Below are 25,052 nucleotides of genomic sequence, written 5' to 3'. Positions count from 1 at the left end.
AAAGGTGAAAAAAGGCGAAAAAGGTGACAGTGGCAAGGAACCAAAACTCCATCAGGTGGCAGAATGGAGAAAAAAACCTTGGGAGAAACCAGGCTCAGTCGGGAGGCCAGTTCTCCTCTGGCCAACAAACGAACAGTATATGATTATGATTCAAGAAGCATTATAGGTCAGAAGTCAGATTGGTTTGGAACATTCAGAATATTATCCAGTTCCATCTGTTTGAAGATCGGAGTCATCACGCCGGTATCGAGACGGGTTTGTTGAGGATCAGTGCTGATGACTGTCTTGTCGATGATGCTTTCACAGGGGAGAGTCTAGTTGACACAATCTCTGCTGACACTTCAGGGATGCGTTGTGGTCGTGTCTCGGTGCAGGTCCTCCATCTGATCTGGATAAGGCCCGGATCTAGCTGACTACATCATGCGTTGTGGTCGTGTCTAGGCGCAGGTCCTCCATCTGATCTGGATAAGGCGCGGATCCGGCTGACTACATCATGCGTTGTGGTCATGCACTGAATATTTCCCTGAAGGTCTACTTTGAAAAGTTCAGAGTGTGTGTGGTCTTGGCAAAAACAAGCAGAGAGGATATACAGCCACTGTATATATGAAACAAAGTCGAGCGGATCTAAAACCCAGGGGTAGGCCAATACACTGCAATAATAAGAACATCTTGGAGACACTATACACTTAAAAACAAAAACTAAACAAAAAACTGTATTTTCCATCTCACCCAGTAAAATGAATTATCTTTGGTACTCTTGCATTTCATCTTGTTTATTTTATATATATATATATTTTTTACCATGGACTTAAGTTTTTAAGAAATTCACTTGGGTAATCTCACTCAGTTAGAAATCCATCTGCCCTAGTCGTTGGATAATTAACAGAGGTTCTGCAGTAGCAGCCCTGCTTTCTCATTAGCATTAAACCGTGCAACATAATGAAATAAGCACAGAAAAACATTGGCATAAAAAACATACTTTTTCAGTGAAAAGTAATTCATCAAAGGAAGTTTACAATCAATTCTGGGGTGAATCTGAGATGTGTTTTTTTTTAATGGTTGCATACATTAAAATGATTTGTAAAGTGTGCCAAAGCAAAATGTATAATATACATATTCATGATGCAAACCCTATTAGCTGCAGCTCTCAATCCAAAAGCTTCCACAAGCCTTAGTGTTTGAATCTGATGAAATTAGGAGGGGTAGGAATGCTTGTAAGAAAAACTCTGATGCACAACAACATAATCATAAAATACACAAAAAAACAACAACAACAAAAAAAATGTATGGTGAATACATGGTGGAATACAGACTGGTAGGTGGAGAACTGACGAAGGTTAATACTGTACCTATCATCTTATCCAGCAATTACTTTTCTGTAAATGAACAGTATTCAAAGTGTATCCTTTTTTAGCTTTAAGATTAAGTACAGATTATGTTATATTATAATATACACAAATATTTGAGTTTATGAGCATTGCATTGTATATGTTTACATATTAATTTATATCCTTCTCTTGTCTACACAGGAATGTCCGTCAGCATCTCCACCTTCAGTCTAGTGGCCATTGCTACTGAAAGATACAGTGCCATTTGCAACCCGCTGAAGTCAAGGGCATGGCAGACCCGTTCTCATGCCTACAAGGTCATCGCTGCCACATGGGTACTATCTGTGGGTATTATGGTGCCCTATCCTGTGTTCAGTGTACTGGTACCAATCAACAAGTCGAACATCACGGCTCACATGTGCAGGCTTGACTGGCCAAACAGTCAAGTGGAACAGACTTGGTTAGTCTTTTGACACCATTACTTTTGTCTTAACTATGATGCAATAACATGAAGGCATAAAGGTTATCATTTTAATTTGAACTTTACGTTTTATACACACTTACACTCAGGGTATCACATTAATAAGCTTTCATGTGAAAATAATTTAATTTAATAAGGATTATAGTATACTGTTTTTTCTCATTAAAATGAATACCACTTTTGACAAATATAACAAAAATGCTAATTAGCAGAGGTGGGACAAAGTCATTGTTATGCAAGTCACAAGTAAGTCTCAAGTCTTTGCCCTCGAGTCCCAAGTCAAGTCGAGTCAAAGATGAGGCAAGTCCCGAGTCGAGTCAAAAGTCAAAGCCAACAAGTCTCAAGTCGAGTCCAAAGTCCTACCATTTTAGTTTCGAGTCATTTCAAGTCCTCTTACCACAGAAATAAAATGTATACAAATCATGTATGTCTGTAAGATTTGTATTTATTTAAACCTCTTTTTATACGATGACATTAATCAAATACAGTAACAAACAGAAAATTATATACATAAAATACATAAAAAACAGGGGGGGGGGGGGGTGCAATTGTGATGCAATTATTAATAATTGTGATGTAATTTTTGCATCACAATAAGTGTATTGTGATTGTCAAAACATTTTAGTAACTAAACTGAATTTTATTAGGTTTACTGACAACATGTTACAATGTTTACATGGTTCAATTTCTTGTAAGCTACGCTTTTTTATTATTTTAGTTCAATTCAATTATTGTGATTTGATTTAATATTGACTCATTTGGATAAATATTAGGTAGGCTACACAATATAGGCATTAATTTTTCTCAAGAAAAAAACAACTCACCTAATGCTGTAAACAGACAGAGAGCCCTATCAGCTGGCAGGATTATTTAAGGTTAAAAATATTTTTTATATTACAACTTTATTTAATGATATAAGTAAAAATATAATAAACATGCAATATAGTACACATATTTAGCAAAATACTTTCTATAGCTCTTTTTTTCTAGCCAACTAACGTGCAATAGCCTATTATGGTCATTAAATGGCTTTCCTGAGGTAAATGTTATGTGACATAATTGTTCTCCAACTGTTTTATTGACCCCTTTGATTGATGGGTCGATATTATGAATGAGGAATATACATTTCGGTAAGTTGTACTGTATCTTTCAACAGTGTTCATTCGTGTTTAACGTTATTTACTATCAGCTAGAGATGATCGGTTCATGTGCCACTAGGGATCTGTCGTGTCACATTTACAAGCGCCAAAACGGTATTTATTGTCTGAATTTCATAATAAAATTGACAGAATCTGAGAGCTGAGATTTTTTTATATCAGAAGTAACCTGCTCTGTCTAGTCTGTCGATCTCCGTGTCCTCTTTGCCTCGCGATTTTTCTGTGCGTGAGAGCGTGTGAAAAGTGTCAATTGCGTGTGTCTCACGGTGAATGCGTGAGAGTTGGCAGCTATGTCAGCTAGTAAGTTACGGTACATCCGATAAGGTGCTTAGCATTCGTTCAAATTCGTAGCATGCGTTGTTGCTTGTTGCGCTTCATTGGTTGTCTTGCAATGTGCCTGCTTAGATGCTGTTGAATCAAAACAACGTGGGACTACTGTGATTGGATGTCGTGCAGGCAGTGCGCGTGCTCTCTGCATGCATACAGGTGGTGCACATTTTTTCCACAGATGCAGATAAACTGAGAGCGGCGCGGCCGTGTGAACATTTTTTCCCCAGTTTTCATGGGAAGTAGCAAGTCTTCTCGAGTCAAAAGGCGCAAGTCCAAGTGAAGTCACGAGTCATTGATGTTAAAGTCCAAGTCGAGTTGCAAGTCTTTGTACATTTTGTCGAGTCGAGTCTGAAGTCATCAAATTCATGACTCGAGTCTGACTCGAGTCCAAGTCACATGACTCGAGTCCACACCTCTGCTAATTAGTTGGTTTTATTGTACATAAATATTTTAAAAATATCATTCTACAATTTTTCCGTCAACACAGACACGACCCCAACTCAGAAACTCTTATGGACTATAGCTCTACAAGAGAAGGATTGGACATGCCTTTTCCACTCATAGGGGCTAACATTTTTAGCACAAAATCAGCCATGTCTCAAAAACTTTACAGCTACTACTACTACAACAGCAACAACTAATTATTACCAAAAAAAAAAAAAAAACTACAATCTCTTCAGTCATAGGGGAGTTATCATGCTTTTCACTTTAGAATACTGATCCAAATAATTAGTGATTCCTTCTGAAGTATTAGGTAATACTTGAGTCATTACTAGTGGGTTACCATTACCTTCAGTTTTAAATTAATTAGGCTATAGATTATGCATTATTCATATTAATTATGAACCTGTATATAGTAGTTCTTAGTAGTCCTCTGGGCGGTATGAAACATTTTTAGTTATTGATTAGCTGGTAACACATTATAAGTATAAGTATACAGTAATTAAGTATTTACAAATCATTAACAAACTATTACTTTATAGTCAAGTCATAGTTAAAACTGCAGTCTCTATATATAACCAGAGCAAAAATTGACTGTAGTCGTGCATACTCGCCTCTGGAGGGCACATGATGCAAATGTAAAATGAAGAATAACTGAATAGTGTTACGATAGAAATCCCTGAGCGCATGTGAGCTGCAGTGTGTGAGTTTAGAAATAACTGCATTTTTTTCTGAGAGAAAAGAGGAAAGCCTCATTCAACAGTTCTATCGCACGATTATTTATTTCTCTCAAATGCAAGAGATTTCCATGTGATGAGATCGTACAGGCTGCAGTGACAGAGAATGAGGGTGAGTAATTGTTCCGTGTGATCATCGAGTGTTGTTTGAATCGTTGTATCATAGTTCATGTGGTGTTGTTAAGGGGAAAGTAAACAATACTTCTTTCTCTTTTGATAAAATAATATCAGAGGGAGATTGAGGACACGTGAGTGCACACGTGAGTTGACAGCTGTGTGAGTTTTTTAGTGCGGTGCAGTAAAACTCAGAGTGAGTGTCATTTATATTATTCTTGATTGTAAATGTAAAGTGATAGTCCAGTCACACGCAGAAATTTTACCCTTGTCATACACAAGTAACAGACGTACACCAAAAAGTCCTATAAAAAGACAAAAATTTATTTATACCACAATTTAAAAAGCTAAACAATTGTATGCATAATCAAGAGAGTGGAAACATTAGATATGACTGCTTCAATTCAAGGGCTAAGAATAATGTCACAATCTGGCGCCCTGGTTAGACAGCGAATGAGAAGGGATAACACACCAATCACACCAATAAAGTCATATGTAACAGCACACAGCCACACGTGAGAGTTACACAGCAAGGGCAAACAGCAAGTTTCAAACCGGTGTAAACACTTCAAAAACAAACCCCACACATTAAGGAATAATGATATAACTAAATTGGTTTGATCAGTATAAAAGCCCTAAAACCAATTCACATATAAACAATTGATAAATAAAACCTAAGCGAGCAGCCCATATCCAACTAGATCGAGAGAAGTTTATATAAGCAAAACATCACAATTGTATCATGCATAAAGCAGAGTTTCATCGAACGCAGCCAACAGTCTAGTCACGCACGACCCCGCCCACTTGGCGCTCGTAGTGCAAAGGGAAGGAGGCGCTAAAAGTGCGGTGATGACAGCGACACACACACACGCAAATCTCAGCTCCAAACGATTTCCAGGACACGATGGCCAGCGGGGGAAACCGGAACTGTAGAGCCGAGCTGTGAGACAAGGGAAGGGCAATCAGTCCCAAATAAATACACGTCAGTGCCCACTCTTTCGTAACGATAAGAATTCCCACTTCCCTCAATATGAATGAATAGCGTGCGTTGATTATTCTCGTGGGCCTCTCGCTGCCAGAAGTCAATCGCGATCGTTGTCACTGCGTGGAAACGGATATCCAACAAATCGGCACAAAGGCGGTCGAGCTTGTCTCGTTACGGTCTCTCTCACGGTCAAGGAACCCCCGAAAAGACTGCATGCTGGTTCTTATATTCTGTAGATCTGCCAATCGCGTTGAACCACTGGTTCATCAGTAACATTGGACACACCTGCAACCAAAGACTTGCAGATACACATGTACACCTGGTAGACATTAACCCACCCTCACAAGTTGTCAGACAGTCAGTGTTATCCTCCCGTTACATTTTCCCCCAGTCTTTAATAATGGTCGCCCCGAACATAGTCCATAAGAGTCAGGCAGCCAATGCCATGGAGTGTCCAGACAGTTAGAGTATATAGCGCGCAGGTGTTTTGCCACGGGTAGCACGCAGGGGATATCGACGGGAGTCCTGATTGTCGATAACTGCATCAAACTCTAGGGCTGGGTCGTGATTCATAACTACAGGAGGTAATATTACAGGGTCAAGCTCAGCAAGAGGCAAAATTTCTGGGTCAAACCCAGGGGCTTCATGGGCTTGTGTGGCTGGTGCATAAGGAAGGGAAGAACTAGCGGCCAAGTCCACTGGCTCACCGCGAGGACTTGGAGGGTCAGTCTGGTGTTGGGGGGCAAGAGGGAGTGAAGCTAAAGGAGTGAAGGGCCAGAGGTGTTGTCCTGGAGGGTCGGTTTGGTGTTGGGGGGCAAGAGGGAGTGGAACTAGAGGAGTAAAGGGCCAATGATGTTGCCCGAGGCTGCGTTGGTTGGGGCACTGACTCTCACTAGAACAACCCTCTTCATTGCTGGTCGCTTGTTGGTCCCCAGGGCAAGGCCGCAAGTTATTGCGGTGAATTGTTCGAATAGGACCCTCTTTCGTCTCGGGCCGAATGCTAAAGACCGGTTGATCTTTGCGTGGCTGGGCCACCACTACGAAGGGTGTAGGGAGCCATTGTGGAGCTAATTTTCCTTTGGCTCTACGGCGGAAGTTCCTTAACAGGACCCTTTCCCCCGGTAAAAGTGGCAAGGTTCTAGCATGCCTGTCGTAGCTGGTTTGGTTCCACTGCTGACGACGTTCAACACTGTTGCGAACAGTGGCATAAGCTTGAAGGAGAGTTCGATGGTGGTTCCTAACCCAACCTTCCACATCATCCCGGTACTGTGGCGGTGCGACTTCATGGAGCACATCCACCGGCAGTCTGGCATGGCGGCCAAAAAGCACATAATGAGGAGTCATCCCAGTGCTAGAGTGAGTAGTGTTGTTGTAGGCTTGCAAAAGAGCCGGCAACTGGCTGGGCCATTTAGCGTGCAAGTCTGCATCCATGGTGCTCAGGAGGGAAAGGAGGGTACGGTTGAACCGTTCACAAACTCCATTTCCCTGTGGGTGGTATGGCGTAGTGCGACTTTTCTTACAACCATACACTGCACAAAGCTGGTACATCAGGTCTGACTCAAAAGCTCCCCCTTGGTCGCTAAGAATACGCTCTGGGCAGCCAAATGGGAGAATGAGTGCGGTCCATAAAGCCTTGGCAGTAGTGGGAGCAGATTGATCTCTGGTGGGCACTGCCAATGCGTAGCGGGAGAACAAATCTGTAATCACAAGGATATATTGAAAAGTGTCAGAAGGCCTCCCAAGGGACAGATAGTCTATTGCCACAATTTCAAAGGGGTAACTGGCAGAAATGGGGCACAAGGGTGCTTTTTGTGATCCTCCCCGTTTGCCCACCACACAGTTAAGACATTCGGCCGCCCACGTTCTGGCATTTGTGCTCATCCCCACCCAGTAGAATCTCCTCCGCAGTAGTGAGACCATTTTGTCGCCACCTGCATGACCTGCAGCTTTGTGATATTCTTCCCACACTTGTCGGGCTTGAGCTACTGGCACAATGATTTGTCGCACTGGGGCTCCAGTGTCTGGCTCAGTGACAAGTCTAACAAGGGCCCCATTATGGAATTCCAGCCGGTCCCACTCCCTCAGTAAGCAACGGAGCTGTAGAGACAAAGCAGAAAGGTCATTTATTATTGTGGGCTCACCTTGTGTTTTCCAGATGTGCAGCTGCTGCAGGTCAGGGTCTATCTTCTGCTGGCGCTCCCATCTTCCTACCCTCTCGAGTAGCTGCGGGGATGTGGTGCTCCGTGCTGCATGTACCGCAATGTCTGTTGTCTCTCCTGGTATTCGAGAAAGCACATCTGCATTCCTATTAGCAGTTCCTGGTCGATAGCGGATTTCGTAGGAATAATTGGCTAGCTGGGCCACCCATCTCTGCTCCGTCGCCCCCAATTTTGCAGTCTCCAGATGGACTAAAGGGTTGTTGTCAGTGTATACCGTAACCTGAGCTCCCCACAGATAGTCCTTAAATTTCTCAGTGACGGCCCACTTCAAGGCCAACAGCTCTAACTTGAAGGAACTATAGTTTTGGTCACTGCGCTCTGGGGGATGGAGGCTACGGCTGGCATAGGCTATAACCCTCTCCCTGCCCTCTTGGACTTGGGCAAGGACAGCTCCAAGGCCATTCAGACTTGCGTCGGTGTATAGTCTAAATGGAAGTTGGAAATCAGCATAGGCCAGTATCGGGGCACTGAGGAGGGCCTGTTTAAGGGACTCAAAAGCGACCTGGCACTCGGGGGTCCATTGGATGGTTGAAGAGGGGCGATGGGCATTTCCCTGCAGGAGCTGGTTGAGGGGGGCAGCTACCTTTGAGAAAGCAGGGATAAATCTCCGATAATATCCTGCAAAACCCAAGAACGAACGCACCTGTTTCACTGTTGCTGGTGTAGTCCAATCGCGGACAACTGCAGTTTTCTCTGGGTCTGTTGCTACCCCCTGGCCACTGACTACATGTCCCAGATAGGTCACCTTTTTCTGGAACAGATGGCATTTACGAGGTTGCAGCTTTAGGCCATGCTCCTGGAGACAACAAAAAACCTGCTCAAGATGCTGTAAGTGGGTGTTGAAGTTGGGCGAGTACACAATGACGTCATCAAGGTAAATGAGAAGAGAATCGTAAACCTGAGCACCCAGGCAGCGTTGCATTAGCCTCTGAAACGTGGCTGGAGCATTACAGAGGCCAAAAGGCATGCGTTCAAACTGGTATAGACCAAAGGGGGTGGTAAAGGCAGTCTTTTCTTGGTCTACAGGTGACACTTCCACCTGCCAGTACCCGCTTGCCAGATCCAGAGTTGAATACCACTGGGCCCTGGTGAGGCTTGTAAGAGATTCTTCTATACGTGGCAATGGGAAAGAGTCTTTGTGAGTCACTGCGTTAAGCCTCCGATAATCTACGCAGAACCTCCATGACCCATCCTTTTTCTTTACCAGAACAACCGGGGCAGCCCATGGACTTGAACTCTCTTTTACAACGCCACTCTCTAACATACCTTGTAGTAGTGCCCTCAAGTCGGGGTAAAGGTTAGGAGGAACCGGTCGGTACCTTTCTCGAATCGGTGGAGCTGTGCCTGTGAGGATCTGGTGTGTGACAACCGCAGTCTTCCCAAAGTCATCTTCATGGGCCGCAAACACGTGAGACCACTTCCGCAGGAGGGCTGCCAGTTGGGCTTGCTGGCCCCTGGTCAGGTCCTCACCGCACAACGCAAGGGCTGGGTGATCTTCAGTCTGCGTCTGTTCTACATGCATAACATCAACTTCAACCAACTGGGGTTCGATGTTTCGTAGCACGAGTCTGGAACGTCCCTTTACATCCCTTGGGTCTATCTGGGTCACCGAAGCAAGGGGGCGCCGTTGTGGCAACTCTAGGGGGAATGGATTAGGATTGCAAACACGGAGGGGAACCTTCCCCCCTTGCACCCAGCTCAGCGATCTAGCAACACACCACTCCTGCCCATGGTGATCCAAATCTTCAACTAAGACAGCACAATTAGGCTGGTTGGTAGCTTGTGGGACGTGGGCCCAGACGATCATCTCACTTCCAGGGGGTAACACTACAGGTGGTTGTCGCTGGAGTTTAGCCACACCTTGGAGCTCTACCTCAGGCATGGAGCCGTTTACTCTTTGGCAGGCGGCGAAGGCTGCATCCCAGGCTTTCTCTGCAGAAGGGGAGAACATCGATTTAAAAGCTGCAATACCAGGGTATCTACCCTGGAAAATGCCCGCCCAACAGTCTGCCACAACATTCATACCTAAAAGTCCATATTCTGTATTTATGCAGTCATCTCGTACGATAACCACCCCCTTCTCATGCACTTCCACACCCCCAATGTTAAAATTCAGTACTGCATAACCCACATAAGGAATTTGAAGTCCATTAGCAGCTCTCAAAGCCAACCAAGATATTTGACTGGGATCTTGCATACATTCGTCGCTAAAATGACGCTGGAACAAGGCTTGGCTAAAGAGTGTAACTTGAGAGCCAGTGTCTATTATGCATGGGATCCGTCGCCCCTGGACCAACACTTCAACCTCTGGGCACTTACCCACCATAGAGGGCCTTTGTAGGGACGTGGTTGAGGGCCCCTCCCGGTTCACTGGCCCTGCTGTGACCGGGGGTATCGAAAACCCGACTGAGCTGGACGTCTCCTTGGACAAAAACGCTGTATATGTCCCCCTTCTCCACAATCATGACAGATGGCGCGGCCTTGAGCATCCCACTGGTAGCGCTGTTGGTCGGGAGGGGCTGACCCCAAACGTTGGCGACGGGGGTCACGGTCGGGGTGAGGACGCCAATGTGGCTGGAACGGTGCCTCAGTTGCTGGAGATTGTGATGCTGAGGCTTGGCCCAGATGCCCCTTCAGTTCTTCTACCAGGGATTTCCCCAAGAGTGTTAGCTGCTCTTTTAATTCCTGTTGTAATTCGGTTCGCAATGAATCCTTCATTCGTTGCCAGTCCGAAGCATTCGTCCCTTGGTCCTTCACTCCAGTTGGTGTCGCTGCTGACCTTGATGGAGGAGTCAAAAAGGTTGGACAAACCTGAACCTCTTCCTCTGGGGCCAGCTCTTGTTCTAGCGCCTTCGCTTCCCTACAGGCATCAGCGAAAGTGGATGTTGGGGTCCGGCGGAGCTGTCTTGACAATTCCTGCTTTATCAGTCCATGTCTCAAACCCATAACGCATTGAGTTCGCAGCAATTCATCATCTGTTCCAGCAGTCAGGGGTTCTCTGGCCCGCCACCTATGATGCAGCTCACGTAGACGAAGGGTAAATGGTCCTACCCCCTCCCCTGGTTGCTGTTTACAATTAAAGAACTGAATACGTAGTTGAGCAACAGGCTGCTGACCACCATACAATAAAGCTAGGGCATCTAGAATTTTTACATCAGTATTTCGTTCTCCTTCAGCCAATAGCAGAATTTCTCTTTTAGCATTCCCCTCCAATGCACTCAGCACAAAATCAACCTGCTGTACCTCATTCAGCCCCTGAGCCCGAATAAAAGCCTCGATTTGGTTTCTCCATTCTTGAAATTTAGAGGGCTCCCCTCCACCAAATTTTGGGACCCATGGCCCCCCCATAAACCATGGCATTAACGCATTTACCTGGGGCTGCTCGTCGTGACTCATATTACTTGTGTATGTCAAGGGCCCTGCCGACTTACGCCAAAAATGTAAAGTGATAGTCCAGTCACACGCAGAAATTTTACCCTTGTCATACACAAGTAACAGACGTACACCAAAAAGTCTTATAAAAAGACAAAAATTTATTTATACCACAATTTAAAAAGCGAAACAATTGTATGCATAATCAAGAGAGTGGAAACATTAGATATGACTGCTTCAATTCAAGGGCTAAGAATAATGTCACAATCTGGCGCCCTGGTTCGACAGCGAATGAGAAGGGATAACACACCAATCACACCAATAAAGTCATATGTAACAGCACACAGCCACACGTGAGAGTTACACAGCAAGGGCAAACAGCAAGTTTCAAACCGGTGTAAACACTTCAAAAACAAACCCCACACATTAAGGAATAATGATATAACTAAATTGGTTTGATCAGTATAAAAGCCCTAAAACCAATTCACATATAAACAATTGATAAATAAAACCTAAGCGAGCAGCCCATATCCCACTAGATCGAGAGAAGTTTATATAAGCAAAACATCACAATTGTATCATGCATAAAGCAGAGTTTCATCGAACGCAGCCAACAGTCTAGTCACGCACGACCCCGCCCACTTGGCGCTCGTAGTGCAAAGGGAAGGAGGCACTAAAAGTGCGGTGATGACAGCGACACACACACGCAAATCTCAGCTCCAAACGATTTCCAGGACACGATGGCCAGCGGGGGAAACCGGAACTGTAGAGCCGAGCTGTGAGACAAGGGAAGGGCAATCAGTCCCAAATAAATACACGTCAGTGCCCACTCTTTCGTAACGATAAGAATTCCCACTTCCCTCAATATGAATGAATAGCGTGCGTTGATTATTCTCGTGGGCCTCTCGCTGCCAGAAGTCAATCGCGATCGTTGTCACTGCGTGGAAACGGATATCCAACAAATCGGCACAAAGGCGGTCGAGCTTGTCTCGTTACGGTCTCTCTCACGGTCAAGGAACCCCCGAAAAGACTGCATGCTGGTTCTTATATTCTGTAGATCTGCCAATCGCGTTGAACCACTGGTTCATCAGTAACATTGGACACACCTGCAACCAAAGACTTGCAGATACACATGTACACCTGGTAGACATTAACCCACCCTCACAAGTTGTCAGACAGTCAGTGTTATCCTCCCGTTACATAAATGCTATATTCACTCAAAGAAAATAGATTAAGAGCTATGTACCATTTTTGATGTCTGTGTTCATTCAAAGTTTATTAATACTCTGTTTTAAGAGATGGAAAATAATATAGTATGTCACTGGTAATGTGAAGAGTGTCATCTATTTGATGTCAGAAGTGGGATAGTTCCTTCTACGGGTTTCCTATTGTGGGTAGTTTTTTTTAATTTTTTTTTTTTTATCAAATCGAATATGCTGTTAGCGTAAGCGGGGAGATAAACAACGGTAGTGGTGAAGGAGGATTGCGGGCCAGAGTCAGCAGAGAGAGCTGTGCACCGAGCCAGGAAGGACTGTGGGAGGACAAGGAGCCAGAGTGCTAGGCTGAAATGAGGAGGTTGCATTGGACTGTGTTTGTGGCTGAACTTTGCAGAGACTGAGACTCCTTATAACTGAGATATAGAGCTATGGAGGAAGAAGCTCCTGAGGAGGTGGGAACCCAGGAGGTCGACAGCCAAGGGGCTGGCACCACCTTCAGGGCTGATGACGATGGAAGAGGTAACCCTTTCCTACAGCTCCGAGCTGGGGAGGAGACACGATCAGGTGATGTCAACACTTGTTAGTCTGAGCACAGTGAATTCTAGATTGTATGTCTATTCCCAGAGAAAGGCAAATTGTTCCTTACAGTGGTGACTCTTAAAGACTTTCAGACCATTGACAAGTTTATTGAGGAACTCGATTGAGAAATTCGGTAAGGGGATTGAGTGAAGAGGATCAAGTAGATTATATTTTGTCACACTTAAGGAATCGGCACTTGATTAAATGTGTTTGGTTAAATTGTGTGAGGGGAGGGAGGATGCCATTCCTCGGGACCTGTTTGATTTGCTTGAGGGCCTCTTTTCGAGAGAAGCGGACAACCCCTCAGCTGTTACACGCCTTCTATGCACGGAAGCAGTTAAAGGGGAGGATCTGCGGGAGTTTTCGCATGCCTTGTCGACAATGTTAAACGCGGCACTTCAACAGTCGTCTAATGCAGTGCCTGATGTGCAGCTAGCGCTAAGGGATCAGTTTGTGGAGGGGGTAAGGGACACTATACTTTGGCGAGGACTGCGCAAAATGATGCGGGACCGGCCTCGTGTGACGCTATTTGAGGTAAGAGAAGAGGCTCTATTGTGGTGTGCAGAAGAGCTTCCCCGTGGGGCGATTATTGCTAGGAGTCGTTATCTGCTGGGTCTGGGGGTTGAGGATGGTGCAAGATCCACAAGTGTGTCCGCATCTTCTTCAAATGACCTGAACACTGTCTTGCAAGATGTAGTTAAAGTAGTGGCACAACAAGGAAAAGCAATCGGTGAGCTAACTAATGCGGTACGTAGCCTTACGACTCAAAGAGCCAGTTTGGGCACAGAAAGAAAGCTAAAATTAAGCCCAGATATACCCGAGACGGTAAGCCTATTTGCTTAGGTGTGAAGGTGTGGGACATGTAGCCTAGCAGTGCACATTGCCGCGCAAACATGAAGGGCAAGTAGTGGCCCCTGCGGAAGCACTAGCGCCGGGAAACGGGGTTCCTCCATTGCGCAGAGCCAATTAATGAGAGGGGCTTTCCATGGCTCAAGCAGCAGTTCTCTGACTAAAGAGCGGTTCTTGGAACACGCCGTGGGCAAATGCAGAGGTACTAATTGGGGAAGGCTCTACAGTTCGACTAGCCGGAAAATTCAAAACGTGTACCTGCTGCCTTGGTTGCCACGGTTCAGGTTCGAGTACATAAAGATCCTTGAACCGGGGCGGATGCCACTGCCAGGGGGCTTGGTCCTCATGCCTACGGTGGTGTCAGTTGGTAAATGAGTGTTTCCGGTACAAGCTCTGAATCTGGCGCCAGAAGACGTTTGGCTACCGCCGAAAGAAAGACTTGGGGTAGTGTCCCAAGGTCGTCAGGTGGAGAGTGGTTCCTACGACGTAGCATTCCGACGAATTTCCCGAGATCAAAAGGAAGTCACGGTCAGTGTGAGGTCGATGACTGAGACCCATGGTTACTTGCAGTGTCCCTCAGACAGGGTACAGATGGGGGGAACTCTGAACCAGCAGGTAGAGTAGCGAGGATTGTTGAGGCAGTAGGCAGATGTGTTCGCAGTGTGTGACGAGGATCTTAGGTATACTGTTCGGGTGAAACATGATATTCCTATGACCGATGACGTTCCCATCACCCAAGCGTATAGATGTATACCTCCAAATCAATTCGAGGAGGTGAGGGAGCATCTTTCCGGACTGCTTAAGAAGGGAGTTATTAAGGAAAGTTCAAGTCCATATGCGTCGCTGGTGGTCTTAGTCAGGAAGGCCGATGGGAGTCTGCAGCTATGCGTAGACTACCGGAAACTGAACTCGAAGACTCAGCGGGATGCGTTTCCCCTGTTGCGGATCGACGAGAGCCCAGATGCGCTGTGTAAGGCCCAGGTGTTTTCTACCATAGACCTGGCAAGCGGCTATTATCAAGTAGCTATCCATGAGAAGGATCGACATAAGACTGCCTTCGTCATGCTATTCGGGCTGTATGAGTATGCACGGATGCCGTTCGGTCTCTGCAATGCACCGGCGACATTCCAGAGACTCATGCTGGCTGTGATGGCCAATCTGGTGTTCCAAATGGTCCTTGTTTACTTGGATGATCTTTTGGTCTATTCTAGTACATTCGAGACCCACTTGTCCAGACTTGATACAGTGCTCCTCCGGCTGAGGGAGTCCGGGTTGAAGATTAAAGTGGAGAAATGCCACTTTCTCCAAGCAGAGGTGAAGTTTCTGGGGCACAGAGTATCGGCCCAAGGGGTAGGCCTTAACCCTGACTGTATCAGTGCAGTGTGCAGTGCTTAGCACCGTGAAGGAACTGCAATCATTTTGGGGATTTTGCAGTTATTGCCACTGGTTTATCGCGGGTTTCTCCAAGGTGGCAGGACCTTTGCACAATGTCGTGAATATGTGCACCAAAAAGGGTAGTGGGGCCCCGTGCGACAAGCTGTTCAAGGGCTCTTGGACATCTGAGTGCCAACAGGCATTTGAGCGCCTTAAGAGGGAGCTGACTTGCGCTCCAGTGCTGGGATATGCCGACTTCTCTCTTCCGTTCATGCTGGAGACAGATGCCAGTAGCTTGGGTTTGGGCGCTGCCTTGTACCAGCACCAGAGTTGGAGAAAGAAGGTCATAGCCTACGCTAGTCTAAGGTTGAGAGGTGCCGAACGCAACGACCGGAACTACAGCAGCATGAAATTGGAGCTCTAGGTGTTAAAGTGGGCTGTAGCAGAAAAGTTCAGAGGTTATCTGCTGGGATCTCGGTTCCCTATACTCACAGACAATAACCCACTCTGTCATCTTAACACGGCTAAGTTGGGAGCAGTGGAGCAAAGGTGGGTGGCACAGCTGGCTGTGTTCAATTTTGAGGTCTGCTACCGGCCAGGGCGTTGTAATACAGCGGCTGATGCTCTCTCCCGGAGGCCAGAGCAGGAAAATGCGGAGATAGTGACCAAAGATGCAGAGTATGATGGCTGTGTGGCCATTTGCAATGAAATACAGGGAACGGCTGTAGAACCAGACTTTACAACAGCTAGACTGGTGCCAGTGGAGTTGATTCAGGGGGAAGTTAGCCCAGAACCTGCCCTTGGAAACACTTCAACATTACCTGGGTACACAAAGGAGGAGCTCTGTCGCTTTCAGGATGCCGACCCTGCCCTGAGAATCCTAAAATGTTTTTGGCAGGCGAGGAGGAAGCCTTCCATCCGCGAGACACAAGATTTGCCTCGGCAAGTAAGGTCATAGCTCAAGCAATGGAACAAGATCAAGGACGATGGAGGATTACTGTATCGGGGTAGTCGATGATGTGTTCCAAGGTGAGTGTCAGCAGCTGTTATTTCCCACTTGTTTGGTTAAGCCAGTGCTATGGAGTGTTCATGACCAAATGGGACACCAAGGAATTGAGAGAACTCTGGGCTTGCTCAAGCAAAGGTGCTATTGGGCAGGGATGCATGAGGCTGTAGATAACTGGGTGAAAAATTGTCAACGTTGTGTGCTTGCAAAGATGACACAACCTAAGATTCGGGCATCCTGGACCCCTTTTCTTGCTTCCCTAAATTGGAAGTGGTAGCTGTTGATTTTGCAACCCTGGAGCCCACCTCTGATGGTCGAGAAAACGTCCCGACCTTTTTACAAAGAGTAGCCAGGCGTTTCCCACCTGGGATCAGGAAGAGGATACCACTGCCAAGGTCCTCTTGAAAGAGTGGTTTCTCAGGTATGGAGCACCTCAGAGACTGCACTCTGACCAGGGAAGGAACTTTGAGAGAGCAGTCATAGCAGAACTTTGCAGATTGTATGGGGTACGGAAGTCAAGAACTACTCCGTATCACCCACAAGGCATTGTGAGCTATTCAACCGCACGCTGCATGACCTGCTGCACTCGTTACCACCGGACAAGAAGAGGAGGTGGCCTTAACACCTGCCAGAGGTGGTGTATGCTTACAACGTGACGCCTCACTCCTCCACGGGATATACCTCATATTGCATGTTGTTTGGCACACAACCGCACCTTCCAGTTGATGCGTTGTTGGGACGGGAGCCTGAGGAAGGCACAGAATCCAGCTGGTTGTCTGTTCATCGGGAGCGACTCCAAGACACCCATGCAAGAGCGAGAGAGTATGCAGAGAAAAAAGCAGCAGAACAAACAGCCAGGCATGAGAGTGAGGTGTATTGCCCAGAAGTCGCTGTTGGACACCAAGTGTACTTGAGGCACCGTCCTGCAGGAAGAAACAAGATCCAAGACGCGTCGGCACCAAAAGTTTACGAAGTGAAAGAGGTTCAAGGAACTACATATGTGGTGGAACCAGAGGGAGGAGGTGTGCAAAGAAGAGTATATTGTTCGAGAGACCATCAATGCTTTCAGATCTTGAGTGTGTAGTTGTGGAGGGGACATGGCGAGCTACGAGAGAACTGTCAATGCCTTTGGTGGAAGGAAGTCCGGAACAATCCAATCCGCAGGTAGAGATTTCGATAGAGCCTGAGTTTGGAGTATGCGAGAGCATTGATGAGCCACTAACTACAGTGGAGAGAGGTGTGGATGAAGGAATTGGTAGCGTGGAAGTGGTACCAACGGACTAAGTTCCTGATGCTGTGGTGAAGCGCCCAGTTCCGGCTCAGAGACACAGTCTGGCTGTCCCAGTTGAGCCAACAGTTCCGACACTGGTGCCACATCAGTCTCAAAGGCAGATTGCGGGTAAACACAGTAACCTGCACAATTTGCCCAAGTCCGCTTGTAACGCGGTGTCATTCAGCCCAGACGTTTTGGCTCAAGTTTTGGCAGGCATGGTAATGTACACGTCCGAAAAGCTGAAAAGTGGCAGGGAGCTTATGGCAGGGGAGAGTGTAACCAGGGCAAAAATAGACTGTAGTCGTGCCTACTCACCTCTGGAGGGCGCCCTTGCGCATACGTGTAGTCCAGTTGTAAAAGGAAGAATAACTGAATAGTGTTACAATAGAAATCCCAGAGCGCATGTGAGCTGCAGTGTGTGAGTTTAAAAATAATGCTGTTTTTCTGAAAGAAAAGAGGAAAGCCTCATTCAGGTGTTTGAGTCTGTGGAGCAATTCGATAGCACAATTCTGTATTTCTCTTGAATGCAAGAGATTTCCATGTGATGAGATCGTACAGGCTGCAGTGACAGAGATTGAGCGTGAGTAATTGTTCCGTGTGATCATTGAGTGTTGTTTGAATCTTTGTATTGTAGTTCATGTGGTGATGTTAAAGGGAAAGTAAAAAATACTTCTTTCTCTTTTGATAAAATTATATCAGAGAAGAGATTGAGGACACGTGAGTGCACACGTGAGTTGACAGCTGCGTGAGTTTTCTAGTGCAGTGCAGTCCTTCACAGAGTGAGTGTCATTTATATTATTCTTGATTGTAAATGTTTATATTCACTCAAAGAAAATAGATTAAGAGCTATGCACTGTTTTTGATGTCTGTGTTCATTCAAGTTTATTAACACTAACACTATTTAAGAGATGGAAAAGAATATAGCATGTCCCTGCTAATGTGAAGAGTGTAAATGTGTTTACTTCTGATCTTACAAGTACACACACTTGTAAGTTCAGAAGTAAACGGGCTTATGAGAATGTATCTTAATAATGTTTCTGTGTTTTGTTCTTTATCCAGAAAGCATAAAAAGCTACTGACATTGTTTATTCAGGATTTAAGTATTCTTACAGATAGTTTTGTATACTTTGGTTTATTTTTGGGAACGTTTCTGTAAATTTATTGGAACGTGTTTCCTTTTTGTGTTTTTTCGCTATCTAAATTTGGTTGATACACCTACCCTCAAACGCAAACCTCAGGTGTTAACACTGCGTCTTTCTTAACCCCTTTCACATGTACGATCACACCGGTGTGATCAGTCTAGGCTGGTCCCTGGAGCATACGATCACACCGGTGTGATTAGAACGGTCAGTGCATCACGTGATCAACTGCTAAATTCAAATGTGCTTTCGCGCGTTGGCTGGCGCTGAGCCAGCGCTCAGAGCTGTCATTTATCACAACTTTTCAGTGTTTCCAACCACATAATGTTTATTTTAGGTTTCAGACATATAAATTCACATAAGTACTAAAAAAACAATACATTAGAGTTTGTAAAATACACACTGATGTCTATGGAAGAGGCAATAATAATCCTTTCCATTATAATTAGACACGTTTTATTCATATCAGATACACATTGTGTAAGTAACTTTAAAATTTACTCTATTCTTCTCCCAGTTCACCAGCCACTACTTTTATGTATTTAGGGAGAAGTGGATGAATTCACGTGTTGTAAATCCGACAGATCCGATTCTCTGAACTGCGTCTGCGGCACAAACTAACATGGCGGCGCCCATCGCACATACAGCTCAACTAACGCGATCGTTATAAAGGTGTTTAAACAACAAAACACTTCCACTTGTATATATTTTACAATCGGAATATCAGATATTTCATGCCATAGCTAACAAATTTGTGAATATTTTGAATAAAAAAGGAAAAATGACAGAAAAAAAAGCAGATCAACATTCATTCAGCGCTGTTGTTGCTGCGGTGTGTCATGTGACAAGCAATGACGCGTCACCATGGAATCCATAAAGTGACATGTTCTAAATAACGGTCGTCTTGAAAAACTCACGCTGGGGGGTCAGCCAGAATATTTTACACTTACGTGTGAAAGGGTTTTAAACGCAGTCGGAAATAAAGAATCCTTTTTTTTTGTTGTCTGGCTGTGTTTGAGTTTTTTATAGTGAACACATTTGCACTGCCACATATACATTGTATAGAAGTCGGCTTATGTTATTTATGGAGACTTTTTACTGTACAAACTGAATATTATATCCCCCTACACTAACTGTACCCCTAAACCTACCCATCACAGAGATATATCACAGAGATATGGAACAATAATTAATACTAATGAAATAAATGTCTAATAAATGGTTTAAAGCACTCAATTAATGACATTTTCCCATTTTCTTTGACCTAATCTAAATCGAGAAATTTTGTTGTTAGAAAAAAAAAAAATTGTTAACGAAGCATAAAAACATTATCTAACTCATATGAGCTAATTAAACAATATAATTGGCTTAATTACAGTGATAATGAATGAAAAACGTCTCGGTTACGTATGTAACCCTCGTTTCCTGAGTACAGGGAATGGAGACGTGTCATCGGGGTAGTTCCCTGACGAATTGGGATCACGCTAGGGAGCCAACTGCCTTCGAGAGAATTAAAAATGAGCCAATGGACATTGGCATACAAGATTTGCATTCCGCAACCCGCCCACCAGCGCGGGTATAAAGGCGGAAGTAAACATTGCGCAATGCTTTTCGCTGAGGAGCCGAACAGTGTCCAGTCCTCCGCGAAGGTACAGCAACATGGCGACGGGACGACACGTACATACGTAACCGAGACGTTCCCTTTCGTCCTGGGAACTCCGACGTGTCGTCGGGGGAGTTCCCTGACGAATTGGGATCCCTGATAAAACGCCATGGTGCTGGCCCCTTCAAGCGCCCAGCTGAGCTACCCTGCAGCAGTTTCTTGTAATAAGTTGCGGGAGCTAGCTAGGGAATCACACTGCTGTTCCGCAAGACCCGCGCAGTGGATTTTGGATAACACTGGGAAAGCGTGCCCTAACCCGCTGCGGAAGCCCAGCCTGCCTGAGGAAGGCCTGGAATACACATATGTACTAACCCATTGGGGTAGTGAACATATGGCAGTCCCTGAGGTAGTCCCAATCTGAGGGAAGTGGGAGCTTACTCAACAGGGACGACAGAATGAGTCTGTCATGGGGAAGACACGGCTGAACTGCACGTGGCATCATGGGTCACCGTAGAGACCACTGGAAAAACACCCAGTCTACTAGCAACTCCTACTAGAGGTAGCAGACCTGGCGCCAGGCGGTCCGCCACGCCTGGCACCGGAGGGGTGATGGAGGAACTCACGAGGCTCACCGACGTAGGGCGCCAATGGAGCAAAAGACGCACGTATCCGGCCGAGGCGCGGAGTGGCGTAGCAAGCCGACACAACCTATTCCCTCGCACCACTGGCCATAGCGAGTACTCGGGAGGAAACAGGTTCCACACGTAGGCTATAGAATCTAGCGAACGTGTTCGGTGTCGCCCAGCCCGCAGCTCTACAGATGTCTGTCAGCGAGGCGCCTTGAGCCAAAGCCCAGGAAGCGGCAACACCTCTAGTAGAGTGAGCACGCAACCTGGGAGGATAAGGCTCACCCAGAGACTCATACGCTCGGGTGATAGCATCCACTAACCAACTCTAGGCACGATTCGTCGACCGAAAAAGCCTGCAGATCCCTGACCCTCTTGAAAGAAGCCAATGCCAACAGGAGCACTGTCTTAATGGACAGGATATTCAACTCAACTGTTGACAAGGGCTCAAAAGGAGGACTTTGAAGAGCTCTAAGAACCAGAGCTAAGTCCCAAGAGGGTACAGAGTGCAAAACACGAGGTGGATTTAACCTCCTTAAGGAATCTGATGATCAGGTCGTGCTTCCCCAAAGACTTACCTTCTACTGCATCGTGATGCGCTGCTATTGCAGCGACATACACTTTGAGGGTGGAGGGAGACAGCCTTCGCTCCAACCCATCTTGCAGGAAGGAAAGCACGACTCTGATCGGGCAAGTTCGGGGGTCCTCCTGACGGGAGGAACACCAATCGACGAACAGTTTCCACTTCAACGCATAGAGGCGCCTCGTAGAGGCGGCTCTAGCGGAAGTGATGGTGTCTACCACTGCCTGTGGCAGGCCATCTAGAACCTCCGCGTCCCGTCCAGGGACCAGACATGGAGTTTCCAGAGGTCTGGACACGGGTGCCATAGAGTGCCCCGTCTCTGAGAAAGGAGGTCCTTCCTCAGAGGAATCGGCCAAGGAGGGGCTGTCGCGAGGAGCATGAGTTCCGTGAACCAAGTCCTGGTGGGCCAATACGGCGCCACTAACAGGACCTGCTCCAGGACCTGCTACCTCCGCGACAGCGCGGGGTAACTTTGACCCGGAGCGTACTGCTCTGCCACGCCCACCTCGGGACTCGATCGTGAAGCCAGCGCTGAAGCGGTCTCATATGTAACAGACCGAGCGGCGTTACTGCGGCTGCGGCTGCCATATGCCCCAGGAGCCTCTGAAATTGTTTCAGTGGAACCGCTGTCCTGCCTCGAAAAGACCTGAGGCAGGTGAGCACTGACTGGACGCGCTCCTCCGTGAGGCGCGCAGTCTGGGCGACCGAGTCCAGTTCCATACCGAGATAAGAGATCCTCTGCACGGGGCAGAGTTTGCTCTTGTCCCAGTTGACCTGAAGCCCCAACCGGCTGAGGTGCCGAAGCACCATGTCCCTGTGATCGCACAACACATCTCGCGAGTGAGCTAGAATGAGCCAGTCGTCGAGATAGTTGAGGATGCGAATGCCTTGTTCTCTCATGGGAACAATGGCCGCCGCCGCGACTTTCGTGAAGACACGGGGCGACATGGCCAGCCCGAAGGGTAGGACCTTGTACTGATACGCTCGACCCTCGAACGCAAACCGTAGAAACGGTCTGTGTCGAGGAAGAATCGAGACGTGAAAGTACGCGTCCTTCAGGTCGATCGCTGCAAACCAATCCTGGGGACGGATGCATTTGAAAATGCGCTTCTGCGTAAGCATTTTGAACGGGAGTTTGTGCAGGGCCCGATTCAAAACTTGCAGGTCCAGGATTGGCCGTAACCCACCGCCTTTCTTGGGTACAATGAAGTATGGGCTGTAAAACCCGGACCTCATCTCGGCAGGAGGGACCGGCTCGATCGCGTCCTTCGCAAGCAGGACGTCGATCTCTTTCCGCAAGACAGGAGCGTCCACAGACCGCACACGGGTGAAGTGGACGCCCCTGAACTTGGGAGGCCGGCGCGCAAATTGAATTGCATAGCCGAACCGGATGGTGCGGATGAGCCATCGGGACGGAGTTGGAAGCTCTAGCCAGGCCTCCAGAAACCGTCCCAACGAGCCCACCCGACCCACCGGTGTACCCGCGGAGGGGCAGCGAGGCGGAAGACAGGGACCCGGCTCCGGTGGCACAATAGCGACCGAGAGCGGGGTCTGGGCGTGGAACTTGACGCCAACCTGTTTCCCCCGGGGGGCAGACGGCAGAGAAGGCCCGTGAGCATTCTGCCGCGGGCTGCCCAGTGGCGAGGGGAGGGGGAGAGACAAGGAACGAGGCCCTGCCTCCTCGTGAACTGGTCTCTGCGCCTCCGGGCCCAACCGCAGACAGGAGCGACGCATCCGAGGCTGCGTCGCTGCTATCCGCAGACTGGGAAGAGGGGAACGGGAGTGATGCCCCTCGGAGACGGCATTCACTGCCATCCTGGCCCTCTTGGGTGGAGGAGACTGTGTGCCCACCAGTCTCGACCGTGGATGACCTGAAGGAGAAGGTAGAAACTGCTCTTTTAATGAAATTTTGGGCGGAACAGAAAGAAACAAAAAATTCTCCGCCCGGCCCTCCCCCGGGGGAAGGAGGTGTGCAGAGGCACCCTCCTGAAGAGCAGCATCCAGGTTCTCCCTCAGGTCGCCCGTCTCAGGAACGCTTCCCTCCCTTCTTTTTACGGGAAGGGGCCGGGGGCGCCTGAGCGGGCTGGGCCGTCCTCTTGCGACCAGACTTCCGGCCTCCAGGGTTGGACTGCTGCCCTGAAGGAGGAGCTGGCGCAGAAGGACGTCCTCGGCGACGGGAAGCAGCCGGAGGCTCTACGGCAACAGTAGACGGGCCAGCAGCAGCCCGTTTCCTGTGCAGGACATGCCGTATTGCTTCCGACTACTTCTGGGCGGCGGAGAACTCTTGGGCAAAGCTCTCCACCGCGTCGCTGAAGAGGCCGCCTTGGGATATGGGGAAGTTGAGAAGTTTGTTCTTCTCAACATCGCGCATATCTGCAAGGGTAAGCCACAGGTGGCTCTCCTGGACCACCAAGGTGGACATCGCCCGACCAGCGTGAAAAGGACCCTCGCACCCGTGCCACCGCCATCCAGCGGCTTTAGGAAAACAGAGCACGGTGGGCAGTATGTAAATATAGGAGGACTATGTAAAAGTAATTTGTATTTTCCACACTTCCTGCTACCAGCAGGTGGCACTATTACTATAACTGAAGATTGGCATGTAGATGTCTACAGGACAGGACTCTTATCAAACATATGAAGTTTGGGGCAGATTGGACATTGTATGCCTGAGTTACAACAACTTCCTGTTTCGTGGCGTTAATCGCATAAATTAGCACTTAGCCAAGTGTTGCATGATTTAACATGTTTCTATCATGTTTGGTACTTCATGGCATATTTAAATATGTTTCTGGGAGTGAATTACAGTGTAAAGCATGTAATTTCCTGTTGCCAGCAGGTAGCGCTATGACTAGCTGAATATTGTTATTTAGATGTGTTCAGGACAGGACTCTTATCAAACATGTGAAGTTTGGGGTAGATCGGACATCGTAAGCCTTAGTTACAACAGCTTCCTCTTTCATGGCGAAACATCAGAATTTGTCAGGCCGCCATGGACACACCCTTCAGCGAAGACTCAAGATCTTCACAATTTACCACCGCTAAGGCCTTAAGATTAGACTGACCATATATGATGCTGATCTGATCTGATCTGATCATTTTGCCCCACCCAATTCTGAAACCCATATCACACGTGCATTTTCACCACTTCTGAAGCGTGTGCAAAGTTTCATGAGTTTTCGAGCATGTTTAGGCCTTCAAAAAAGCGATTCACTTTGGAGAAGAAGAAGAAGAAGAAGAAGAAGAAGAAACGGAGCAGAAACAATAGGGTCCTCTCACCATCGGTGCTCGGGCCCTAAGTATAACAACAAACACAATATACACATAAAAGACACAACTTAAATTTACATTTACATTTACATTTAGTCATTTAGCAGACGCTTTTATCCAAAGCGACTTACAAATTAGGACTAATATAAGCGAGTCATCATAAAGAGGCAAAAAACAACAACAACACAAGAAGTGCTCAAAATACGAAGTTCAGGTATTATTCAGAGTAGCATAAGCCTGATAAGTGATGTTTCAAAGGGAAAAACATCGTTTTTTAAATTTATTTTTTTATTTTTTTATTTTTTTATGAGGTTAAGTGCTCACGGAAGAGATGGGTTTTTAGCTGTTTTTTGAATGTTGTCAGGGATTCTG

The 25,052-nt window shown here is 46.9% G+C and overlaps 1 protein-coding gene across 2 annotated transcripts in view; it reads left to right on the top strand.

Moving 5' to 3' along the window:
- Positions 1–25,052, top strand: part of cckbra (cholecystokinin B receptor a) — an 86,681-nt gene that overhangs the window by 37,234 nt on the left and 24,395 nt on the right. For both annotated transcript variants that reach the window (XM_082165396.1, XM_082165397.1), the window contains exon 3: positions 1,530–1,788. In XM_082165396.1, the coding sequence (XP_082021522.1) occupies positions 1,530–1,788 (259 nt within the window). The remainder of the gene's footprint in view (positions 1–1,529; positions 1,789–25,052) is intronic.

The sequence above is a fragment of the Leuciscus leuciscus genome (genome assembly GCF_965113295.1).
Source record: "Leuciscus leuciscus genome assembly, chromosome: 3".
NCBI lineage: Eukaryota > Metazoa > Chordata > Actinopteri > Cypriniformes > Leuciscidae > Leuciscus > Leuciscus leuciscus.
This window is presented reverse-complemented; position numbering and strand designations above follow the sequence as displayed.